This window comes from Manacus vitellinus, unplaced genomic scaffold, assembly GCF_001715985.3.
Source record: "Manacus vitellinus isolate BGI_N305 unplaced genomic scaffold, ASM171598v3 scaffold_11_pilon, whole genome shotgun sequence".
Taxonomy (NCBI): Eukaryota; Metazoa; Chordata; class Aves; order Passeriformes; family Pipridae; genus Manacus; species Manacus vitellinus.
The window spans coordinates 2,780,799-2,793,782 of record NW_021938895.1 but is presented as its reverse complement, the minus strand read 5'-3'; the positions used below and the strand labels follow the sequence as shown (position 1 = coordinate 2,793,782).

The 12,984-nt window shown below is 40.7% G+C and overlaps 1 protein-coding gene across 1 annotated transcript in view; it reads right to left on the bottom strand.

The window, feature by feature from the left end:
- CD2AP (CD2 associated protein) overlaps positions 1–12,984 on the bottom strand; it is an 81,117-nt gene that overhangs the window by 40,739 nt on the left and 27,394 nt on the right. The window contains exon 4 of the mRNA XM_029965767.1: positions 263–416. Coding sequence (XP_029821627.1) covers positions 263–416 — 154 coding nt within the window. The remainder of the gene's footprint in view (positions 1–262; positions 417–12,984) is intronic.

The window sequence follows — 12,984 nt, the reverse complement described above, 5'->3', positions numbered from 1 at the left end:
TTTGTGGAGCTCTCTGGCATCTGGAAGGGGTCTAAATCCTGTTCCCAAGAAAATTCATCCCTATTACTGCTCTTAAAAGCTACATATAAGCTTTCTGCCCATACTTCCAGAAGCAAAAACTTGGCTTCAAATCAGTTTTTCACCCTATGCTTCTAGTTTTCCTTATAACCTTAAAACTAAGTCAGGCATTAAATAATTCATGTTTATTTTTAAAAAGCCTGTCAGCAGCTTATGCAATTGAAGGAATTGGAAGACTACATACTCTTCTTGAATCCTTTGGATGGGGGATGAGGCTGAAATCCTCCTGCTGGAAGCCCATAGCTGCTCATCCGCTGCACAAGACTGGCTACATTGCCAGATTTCTCCCTCCTGAGTGGTACAGCATCATCCTTGGGCTCTACATCCTTCTTAACTTCCTGAAACAAGAGATTTAAAAGACTGAGAGGCCACTTAAATTACTCAAGAGGTCAGTGATTTTAGGCAGGCATTCAAAAGACTAACAGATTTCAGGTACTTACCATTAGGGGTGTAATAACATATTACACTCAAAACCATGGCATCCTGCAACTAAACATATCAAAGGCCTTAATAAACTTGACTCTTCCATACAATCATGTTAGTAAAAAGGTAAGCTGATGTGCTAAGAAAATTCAGAAACAGGGGCAGCATTTTAGCCATCTACTCCAACTCTAAGAAAAGTAGCTTTGAGCCCAGAAGTCCCGTATTACAACTCTCATGTCACAGCTCATATTTGAAAACATTTGTAAACATATAAATATTACTTCAATGGTAGACCCACGGAGCAGGGCAATAAAATAATTTATTATACAAAATGATATTAGGCGATTATCTCTGCCTCAGAAAGCTCCGAGGTGTTTACAGATAAGATACAATCGCACTGCTGAAAGACACGAGTGGAAAAGAAAGTGAGATACAAGAAACAGTGGGAGCAAGTGAGGAGAAAGGTGTAGGAGGAAAATAACAGACGTAATTTTTCTGGTAATTGTCTCCCACCTTCCTATCTTTCTAAATTAGGATATTAGCATTGGAATAGAATGTGCCAATCAAGACTAAGAAGCCTATAAACAAGAAAGCATCAGTTGTTGATAAAAAGGCCAAGTATGTAGCAGTTACTCTACCACATCAGCTCATTAAGCGAGATTCCAGGGGAGAACAGATACTCTGAAAGAAGGAAACCATCACTTTGCACAAGAAACCCATTAAGGCAGATCAATGGCTCATCTAGTGCAGAACACAGCTCCCAGGGGCTGCAATCCCAGAGGCTCTGCAGAGAGCTATCCTGCAACTCAGATCCTCCCACATTCCCAGGGCACCCATAAGTGCTTCATGAGGGAGATACATCTCCTTTTTATGTCTGCAGCTGGCCCTGTCTAACCCCTTTCAGCACCCATGGTCCTGTCTGCCTCCACAGCATCCTTGGGGATAGACACCAGATATTTGCCCTTTGCTCCATAAAGAAGCTCCTCTCTCCCATCCGCTCTAGGCTGACACCTTACTACTCCCCCAGGCTGTTCTCCCCATCTCTGAATTTCATTTGTCACAATCTTCACGGCTCTGTAAACCTGGATTGTATTTCCCCTTGGCTTTGTCTTCTCAGCTGAAGAGTCTGAGCCCTGTCATCCCCATGTCAGACAGCTGCTCCATCCCTTTAACCATCTATCCAGAGGCCTCTCTCCATCCCAGTCTCAAGGTTCCATGTAGTTATGACATGGATTAGCTTTTCCTACACACACTACTTGGCATTTGGCTCCCTCCAAGCCATCTGTTTTGTCTGCTCAGCTCCTTGCCACCAGCATGGCACTGAACTACATTAGAGTTTAACAGCACTCACAAAATGGGAGTGTCCACTGTTAAATTCCCCCTCCAGATGACCTGAACAAAGACACTACCACAACTGGCTCCTGGAAATCCCATTACAGACTCTCCTCTATCCTCACAAGTCATTGATAAGTCCTTTGTTTATAAAGAATCTTCCACTTCTTAATGCAACTTTTTGTTCAGTCTCACAGGAACTTCATTCCTTCAATAACTTGATGGAGAACTTTATCAAAGACTTTCTGAAAAGCCAAGTGTGTTATATTCACCGAATCTCACACATCTGTGTGCTTAGCAAGACCCTCAAAGTCCATCAGCTTTCCCACCACCACAGAATTACAATGTCTGGAGGAAAGCAAACACCCATTAGTACTTTGCAGCTTTTTGTGATCCACGTCAGAACAATTCTTGCATCCACCATCAGTAGCCACTGGTTGACAACTCCACTACCTAATGCAGATGTAGCAGCAATAAAATCTTTAATATAACTGAAAACAATGCCAGCAAGGCATAGATATACACTTACTCATGTTGTGTGAACTCTTAAACATGAGCTTTAAGACAACAAAACCCACGCATCGATCAAGTGCCAAAACCAGCAGAAACGTATTGCCCAGGACCTTGCTGGTGCTTTCTGGAACATTAAAGCCCAGGTTACCTCCTGCAGCTGTCCAGCAGGAAAAGTCTGCAGGTCTGAAAAACTACTGATGCTTTCAAAGATACTACAAACTTCAAGTCAAAAAGACCAAAGCACCTCCCTATTTCTCAAAAGAGCAGAGCAAGTAAAATAAGCAAAACTACAGACAGCACAATATTTCTTCCCACTCATCTACATTAGATAAAAAAGGCTTTTCAGAAAACAGTCAAGTAGTTCCTGCTGTTACTCTCCTTTATCCACAGTGACTTCTGCCCTGGAGATCTTAGCTCTGCAGAGATCCCATCTTCCAAGTCAAAAAAAAACCCCAAAAAACCCACCCAAACAAAAAAACACCAACCCTCCAGAACAGTGCAGCTTCCTATCCACCTCCCATCTGAATAGACATTTCACATTTCAAAGACTTTGTCATTCTCATCTTGTTTTTCAGCCAGTTACTTGCAAGTCTGATAAACTAAAAGCAATTAAATTTGCCTACAGCTGAAACGTTTGCCACACCTTCAAAACACCCTTCTAGCTGCCTTACTGTCAAGGCCATTGTGCTCATCTGAAAAACATACTGGTACTTAAAAACTTGCCTACAGTGCTTCTGCCCCTGGATTTTTAAAATTATAATCTTTTGCTATGTGATTTATACAGCCTCCAAAATCTCCAAGCTGCTCCAGGAACTTCCAGTTAACCAGTTTCCCAATCGTGACACTTTCCAGTGAGGAATCAGCTCCAGGCTGCTTCCCCAACTCTGCACTTTGCACAAGACTTCAGAAGCAGCTCCTTCAATAACTTTGTAGAAAACACAAAGTTGCAAAAAGGAACTGGGGAAGCCTTACACTGGCAGTTTGTTTGAAAACATGACCTCCCTCTTTTTCTTTTAATTTATTAAAAGACATAAAAAAATCAAAAGAGCACACACACAACACTTCCAAATGTTAGAACACTCTGTGAGATCACCATAATCAGTAATTTGAATTAAACAGAAAATATACTTTTAAATCCAGCAGTAGCATCAAAAGCAGCAATCTAATAAACAAGTTATAAACAATAAGAAATTATTTGAGGCAAAAGCAGGGCCCACTACAAAAGACCAAGGACCCAAAACCAAAAGGAGGAATGCTTGAGTGCCTTTCTTGCCAGGCTTGAGGCAATAATTGAGTGGTGACAGGTAGGAAATACTCAAAGGTCTAACACAAGACAATAGTTAATTTTAACAGAAACTATAATGGATTAAATTTAAAAAGAGTCTAAAATAATTCTGTGAGTAATCATTACATGCAGAAAATCCTGCAGCCAGATTCAAAGGCTGAAGATTTACTGATGAAGAATTTTGTCAGCAGAAACCAGAAAGAACAATCAGACATTAGGAAAGGCTGGTACATCAGACTTTCCTAATACAGACGAGATATGAAAGTTGAACTTTGATACACAGTTAAGAGAAACCATCCTACTCCAAGGCATACAAAAGGAAAGAGGTTGCAAGGAAAAGTTCAAGGTGAGTGTGTGATAAAAACAGCAGCAGAGAGCTGCAAATCCATCAGATTTACAGTGAACAGATGTGGGTAACAACCACACGAGAGGGTCCTGCCACAGCAGATAGTGGAAAATCTAGTTTTGACAAAGAACTACAGAAGCAGTTAGGAAGCAATGCATGGATAAGCCAACAACTACTTTTTCCATATTTAACCTACTACCCTTTAAAATATTCTTGTCAAGCAAGCACTACTTTTTTTCATTATTAAAGAAGAACTGCAACATTAATTAGCCTTCCTCAGGGCATAAAAACCACATTAAAATCAAACCAAGTCAAAGCAAATTCAGGAATTCCTGGTCTCCACAGCTGCACGTGGTCTACTACAGCACAACCATGTAGTTCACATGAGTGCTCCAACAGTAGGAAAATGCTCAAAGATTCATTTTCAAAAGCACACATCAGGATCCTCTGACGTAAACACCCACCAGCCCCACCAGCAACTTCATCCTGGGCATCATCATTACGGACATGTTAGGATCTCACAAAGGAAGTAATTTCTAAACAAGACAGTTTGGATCTCTGAAAACTCACACTAATCAATGTAAACATCAATAAACACCCCATTAATAATGTTAATAAGAGCCTGCAATTCTTACATCTCTGCTCTAACAGTTTGCTTGAAGTTTAGTGGTTGGAAAATGACACTGCCCACAGGTCTCATGTCTGAGCTACCACTACACCCAACCTGAACATTCCCAAGACTCCTGTTCATTGGCTTCACAAGGAAGGCAGTTTTCTTTGGTTTTTGGTGGGTCTTAAGTCAGCCTCGTATATCCAAACTATCAGAGAGAGTCTGTGTTGTGACAATGCCAACAGAACACCCCAGGACGCTTCAGCTTGTTCTGAGATGAGGCTTTTAATAGCTGCCAGCCAGCAAAACCAAAATGAAAACCTGACATTAACCGCAGCTGGAAATTTTAATATTGTTATTATGACAGTCCACTGCAGTTCAAGGCCTTGTCAGTGTTTCCATTAGCAGCACAGATTTTATGCATTTATGACTTGGCAGTACAAGGTCAATACAGACTGTCTCTTGGCATGAAACACGTTAAACTGGGAAGTAACCACCCACTTCTTCTGTTGCAAACTACAGCACTAGTCATAAAGGTTTAAAGTTTTCATAATCTCCACTAAATGTGTGTTTTGCAACACTTAAATTTGCTGAAATCACTAAAGGCTGATACGCAAAACCGAGTATAAATTTATCTCGACAGCAAAAAAAAAAAAAAGATTGGGGTGATCTTAAGGGGCTGTTGCTTTAATTGCACCTGTCACAGTTCAATGCACATGTTTACTTATGAAAACCTCAAAACCATTTAGGTACAGCGACATGTGAAGCAAGAACTACTCTTTATATGCAGACAAAAATCCAACACATCTAAATTCATCCACAGCCTCATGATGCCTATTAAAATAAGCAAATATGGGGGCAGTCCTGACCTACTTTGGAAGCGAGGGAGGAGCTGCCTTCCCACCATCAGCCACTCACCCACCCCTCGCTCCAGCAGGGACAGCTGGATCCCCCCCACTCCCCTTGCCAGAAGCCAAGAGCACTCAGATCAGCGAGGCAGTGGAGATACAGAAAACAGGTCAGACTGTCTGAAAGGCCACGAGATAAAAATATGAATTCTGCTGCTGAATTATAGGGCACAGGGAAGTTCATTATCCAATGAATCTAAATCCTTAGCTAGATTCTTCAAGCATAAACATTAAGACTTGAGCTGCCCATCTCCTATTTATGTCATTATACAAAGAACAATCATCTTTTGAGTCCTTATATTAATTCCACTATAACATCAGCCTGTACAAAAGCAATGTGCATTTCTGTTACTGGCTGAGTACATTTTAAAGCAAGACCTCAAGAAGCAGAAAATGGTCTCAATCTCTGAAGAGGCTGAGATGAAGAATACAGAGAGATAAATGTCTGAGCCTCCACATAAAATTATCTCATCTCTTCCCCATCAGAACAGCAATAAAGAACTCATGGACTGGCAAATTAGGTTCATGATTCATATTTTACCAAGCAGAAAATAAGGAACTTGGAATTGAACCTGTCATTTTAGGGAAGAGGGAGGAATTGGAAGCTTGTAATAAATCTACAGGCAATAGTGTCATTTATACAAGACACAGCCTTGAAAACCCCATCACTGAAAAATAACACATATAAATGTGACTGTATATAAATACATATAAAAATCTGTACAGCTGCCTGCAGAAGAGAGACTGTCAGCCCCAATCTGTTCAACTGCAATGAAACACCGCAGTTCCTGGAATACAAAAATCTTCACATAACTAATTATTTAAGCCGCTGTTACCTCTCTCATTTACAGTTTTAGTTACAGCAAGACAGGCAGGCACAGGGCAGCTTTAGCTTTTACAGTGCCACTCACTCCAATCCAAGGTATTCCACATCCCTTCATATTGCCAGTGTCTCCTTGACTAGAAAACATGATTTCTCACTCTCAGTGCAGGTACCCACAGAGGCAAAATATTTAACAAAGGCAAAGAAAGAAAGATGAGCGATATGCATCTATTCCTTTCCCATAACTTTCCAAGAACTAAAGGGACAGAGCAAGAAAGTTTATGAACCAGAACTGCTGAGAAGCTCCTGAACTCCTTCCCTAAAGCATTTGGGAGATCAGAGCAGATTCGACCTCCCAACAGAAGAACTCGGCTGGGAGAGGTCAGAGGCTGCCACTGACTCCCTAGAGGATTAAATATTAATTCTTGAAAATAGAAACAAATCACCTTAAAAGATGAAAGCAGTTACCATGTGAAAAATGGGCAAACTCGATAACCTTTGTTTTGCAAGACAATTTACCTTCTGGACAGTTTAACACATGCCATGGGTCGATTTTTTGGGGGCCTAATTTATGGCTGAAGTAGGGACTGTTTAACAGTAAATCACTGGGTTTAAGTGCTGACCTACAATCAGACTGAACCAACAGTAAGGCAGTATCACTCCTTGTCTTTCCTCTTCCAAAACTGAAACTGCTTCATAACTGACTTCTGTACATCCCAGTCAAAGGCACTTCCATTCCTAACTGAAGTTGGAATAAAGTTTCCAGCTGACATGAATCTCCAGTAGTTTCCACAGGAGGTACAGACACAATGCTGTGGCAGCAACTCTTGCTGTAGCTCCTCAACACAGCACCCCTCCCTCCAAGGCCATCATCTGCTGAGCATGGCTTTGGAAATCCCTCTAAATACCCCTTATGAGAGTTTTACACAGAGCTATCCATTTCAGCTGGAAGTTCTCACACTCTTTAAACATAAGAAAGGATGCAAAGTCCTGGAAGACAAAGTTCCCAGCCATCAAGTGATGCCAGAAGACACCAATGGACTCTGTGCACAGTAGAGTTTCATAAACGGTTGGAGAAAAAAGCTGAATTATTTACATTTGCACCTGCTGCAGATTCAAATTGCAATTTCTAACTTCCTCCCCCAAGAATAAAATATAATTAGCTATAGAAGTGACTCAAACCAGTCTCACACTTCTCCAGTTTCCAGACAGAGCCTCAGCGTTGCCTTTATTAAATCACACCCACGTCAGGTAACACGGTTTAACAAGTTACCAACATTTTTAAATGTGTTATAATCTATGCTAAATATAGATCAGATAATCATCCTGTCATGCTGTGTAGGAAGAAACATCATCAATCAGGCAAGGTACAACTTCTTTTTCACAATATGTAACACATGGAGTAAGCAGGATCTCTGGGAAGCATAAAAAATTTACTAAGTCTCTTCAGACTTACAAACCTGAGCCATTGAATAAATGACAAGAACAGAAAAACAGCTGGACTTTCCTACATAAGGAAAATTTACCCCTACAGAGGGAATGCAGAAGCAGGCTTGGAATTTCAGATCTTGATACAAATTATATATATTATTATACATGCATATATTTTCTATATATATATAAATAATTCACTTTTGTCCTGGAAAACTTGTTACCTACAAGCAAGTGTCAAAACAGATTGGGACATGAAGTCTTGTCAATATTTGCAAAATACAAGAGACATAAAAAGATGCAAACAAAACACCAAAGCCCAGATGCAAGAAAGGAGAGGAGTCAACTCACCACGTCTACCAGTAGCAAAGAATCCTAAATTAACAGGAGTAACTAGAGGAAACACAGTCAGATAAAAAAATCTTAAAATGCTGATTGCATTTATTTTCTATTATATTTTCTTATATATATGACAATTTAATTATATATTTTGTAATTGTTTTCTAGAATAACAGTTAATGCCTTGTCAACCACCAGCCACCAAACAGTGCTTTAGGTAACGAAAGCAGGAATCACACATGGCAGAGGGTGAGACAGAGACCCAGCTCCCTCAGCATGTGTGTTTTATCAGCTGCCCCCACGTGGGAAGACAGGAAGACATTTCTTTCTCTTCTACCAGTTAAGAGCCTCTATTGCTGGTCCAGAGAAACACGGGATCCATTAACCACTACAGGTCCCCTTTGATGTTTAACTCAGAACATCCCTCATTCCTTCTCACCATCATCCTGACTTCCTGCATCTGCTCTGTCCTACTCAGTTTTCTTCTTCCCTGCATTCCTTTTCCAAGGCACCCATCTCTTTTCATTCCCTGTAAAGCCTCCAGCACTTCACTCATGGCCACAAGTTAAAACACTGACTCATCTACGTCCCTTCACAAGTCCTGCCTAAGACACAAAATTAAATGCTTAAGAGAATGTCAAATAAGGGCTAAAAATATAAATCTCAGAATCTCAGGGGAGATAAAAACAGGTTGAAAGTTCAAGTTTTATCAAAGATTCACACATTAACTAACATTTTTAACTGAAAATGCATCTTGCTTTCTGTTCCTCTTTTGTCAGCTCTGTCACAGGGCCCACTGCCATAACACCAAGTCCAAAGCTAACAAACTCACATATATACACCAAAATATTATTTTCAGCAAGTGAAAAGCATCCAAAAAGCTTGTTAAGCCAAGAAAATAATTATCACATTAAACTTTCATATCAGCTCATAATATTGGATAAACCCAGTGTTCAAGGAAGGAAAACATACACTCAAATTTAACTGAAAACACTACAGTAGATTAGTAGTGATTTGGACGAGTCATCCAAAATGATGACCCATCTTAAAAATAAAAGATTCATAAGTAGTGCAAATGTTAGGAGATGACAGTCCAGAAGAGCTACTCTCATGCAGGTTTATTGTCAAATTCACATGTAGATTACTTCATTTCACCTCATAAAAAAAGTAAAATGACAGATTTAATATTAACTGTGTTGGGTTGTGCAGACATAAAGTACTAAAATTACAGGGCTGGAATGCACTCCCAGAACCTCCCGGAATGTAGCAAACATTACACGTTACAGTACCTGGATAACTGATCTTTTTGGTATTATTCCATTTCAGAGTGCAAATTTATGGCCATATTTTAGAGTTCTGGACACAGGGAAAGTATAAACTTAAAAGTGAGTTTCCTGCACCTGTCCAGTCAATTATTACTGACTGAGACACCGACAAAGCTTTGTGCAGTTTACTCAACAATGGTTGCAAATGATGGAGCACACCCTGTTTGGAAGCCTCCAGCCAGGGAATGGTTGCCTTTCTCCCTTGCTGGGAGAGGAAGTTATAAGATTATGCATAAATCAAGCGTAACAACTAAATAAGGAAGGACAAAAGAGCAGACTGCTTCATGTGACTACAGGAATAGCTACATGTACAAACCTGTTGCCCCTGCCATACAAACCACTGCACCCAATGGGAGCAGCTCAGAGATTATCCAGGAGTGTGCAGTTACCACAGAGCAACATCACAAGCTGATCTGGTGTTTAGAAAAGCAAGAGGCACGTGTACAGTCACGAAACTTTGATTACTCAAATGAGAGGGAATAATTAGCATATTAAGTGGTATTCACACCAGTCATTAATCACGCTTTATATCCTGCTGTCCTTTGGAACAGCACCTTAAGTTCTCCTCCATATCATGTCACTAAGTCAAAATCTAGATGCTCTTTCCACTTCTCCCATGCTCTTGACAACACAGTATTTTCAAATATAGAATATACAAATATATGTTAAAATACTGAGTACTACAAGAAGCACCTGTGTTTTCCTCATTCTGTGTTCACATTCAGCCATTGAAGAACTCACGATGCTACAGATTTTTACTCTTACAGTGAAAAAACAGTTTGCAAATCCAAACTGAAATCTCCTTGATAGATGATTTTTTACAATTTCTTAAAGCACAGCTGCTCATCTAGAACAGGGGAAGGGTCATACAATTTCAACAAATTTTCTGCAGTAAATAGTTCACTTTTGAGGAAAGCATCTGTGACATTTCATATCTAATAGTCCATCAAGATAAATAACTCAAATAGTCACATCACTTTCATGATCTCTTTCTAAACAACATACCCATATTGCCTTGGAATATGAAATAATTCACACGTCCCCAACCAACACAAGAATAAAATTCCTATGTGGACATAGTGAAAATAAGAAAAGACAACCTGGCACACAAGTGCCCACAAGTGGCTGTGCTGGCAGAGCTGTGTCAGCAACAGTGAAGTCTGAGACCATCTGCAAACTCAAACTATCATCAAGACTTCCCCTCTTCATGCCACATACAGTCACTTCACAGAGGGACCTCAGAGGGTAAGGGCCTGACTGGTATGAACCCAAGCAGTCAATCCAGAGACTCATCTGGAAAAGTCACAGGAATAACAATAACCCATGATGAGCTCTGCACCCCAGCAACAACTCATATGTGACTGTATGCCTGTAGATCAGTGCCAGTGGATGTATCTGCCAAGGTTTTCAGATGTTGGGATTTTTTTAACCATTATTTTTAGAAACAGTAGTTTCCTTACCATAAGCAAGGCTTACCCAAGCCATTTACCTTGACATTCCAGTTGGAAAACAACTGTTTCCTTGTTTATTCAGGCCAAAACAGCTGGCTAGCAGAGACCCTTCTCTCACCCCACAAGCACAGGAATCATTATCACCGTTCTTGCAAATCCAGATAGGATTAGCAGGAGCAGCTCAGGCAAACCCAGAAGGCACCTCCTGATATGACACTCTTCTCCAGTGGCCCTATTTTCTCCGAAAGCCAGAAGAAAAATCAGCAGGAACAATGGGTGGCACCAGAGTGTTGGCAGGAGGTCTCAAAGCACCAGCCTGAACACTCAGCTTCACTCCTTGCCAGGAGACAAAGAGCCACCTTATATCCAGTGCTTCTCTCATATATTCAGCACTGAAATCGAAATTACTTAATATGGCTTTCAATCTTGCATGTAATCTTTGTTTCAGAAAAACAAGAACTGCCAGCTTCGAAGCAAACATCGCCCTGTCACAGGCTCTGCCTGCTCTGCCTGAGAAGGCAACAACACCTCCGAGCTCCTCAGTGTCACCTCCCTGCACGATGCACTGCAGTGACAGTCTCCTCAAAACAATAACAAAGCAAAGGGAAAGGCTGTATAAACTGAAATATCATTTGAGCAATAGGACTGATAAATTGCTGCATATCTTATTTTCTCCAAGTCTTACCCAGATGCAAAGAATTCAGACAGAATACTTAAAGGAGCAAACACTAAAATGCTGGAAACAGGTATTTTAATCTATTCCTTAAACACATTAGATGCATACTATTTAACCTATATGCATTGTTTAAAAGTTATTAATCTGCTTTTTGAATTAATGCTATTATACTTTTTAACTGCACCCAGGTTAGAATTAACTTAGAACAGAGAGTCTGCCTTGTCCATGATCTGGATTCCATGATTCCTGTTTAGAGTTCTGGGCGAGGTCAGTTTACTATTTTTGAAAAGGAATTACGGAAGACGCTACGCCTGAAGGAGCTTTCAGCCAAAACTTGTCTCCCTGGTTCACAGCCCAGTGTTTAACAGCATCCCACCACTGAGAACACAGGACAGAGGCAGCAAAGACAGGCTTAAGAAGGTAAGGCAGCTGTGCTAATACTCTAAAGTGCTGGTCTAGGGGTGATGTTAAGGGAAGGAAAGGGGCCTGGGCTATTGCATTTACACAAACACATAGACCAGGAAGTTGAACAGAAAGAATCACCTAAAAACAAATCATCCTCTGAAAAAGGAATTCTTCATGCAAACACCATAGCTGTCTGGTGTTTTAAGTATCTTGATGTACTAGGGAAGGGCAGATAAGCTAAACCAAGCCCGAGTAGTTTTATTACACAAAGAATGCTAAGACCAAGAATTTACATTACATATTAAAACAAAATCTAAAAATCATACTGCAACCACAACTTTTAAATTCGCACTGTTCACATTCACTACCCCGAAGCACGAAATCTGTTTACAACATTTGATGTTAAGAACATAGGGAAAATAAAGCGAAGCTTACCACCACCTCCAAGGACATATTTGCTCGAACACGCCCAGTGTTGCAGGGCTTTTTTTTTTTTTTTTTTTATTTAGGGGGAGGAAGAAAAATGTCACAGCGAGCAAAGTTCACGTGTTAACCTGGAAAGGATCCAGGCTCGGCACTAGAGCAGGAGCAGCTGCACACACCTGTGCAGGCAGGAAGCTCTCCCTGTTCCAGCTCTGTCGCCGAGCAGGCGGCCGAGGGGCTGCATGTCCCAAACACGCTCGGAGAAGAGTCCAGCTTGTTCACCAGAATGTCCCCAAAGCCTGCTGGCAAACTTCACTGATGAGAGCTACTAATTAATCCACCCCCTGCTCCTCCCTCGTCCGAGTTACTGCCTTCAGCTTATGATCGAACTGGTTTTACTACCGTGAAAAGCCTATTACTCACAATAGAGCCGGTTATAAAACTGAGATAGCGATAAACGAAATAAAACAAGGAACTTCAGTCCTTAAAGAGCTTCTCAACCATGAAGGAACAATAATCTTCAAAAATGAGCAGAGGGAAAAACACCAAATCATCACTTTCACCTTAGCAACACAACGGGTGTCTGGAAGTGACAAAGTGAGTGAACAGAGCTACT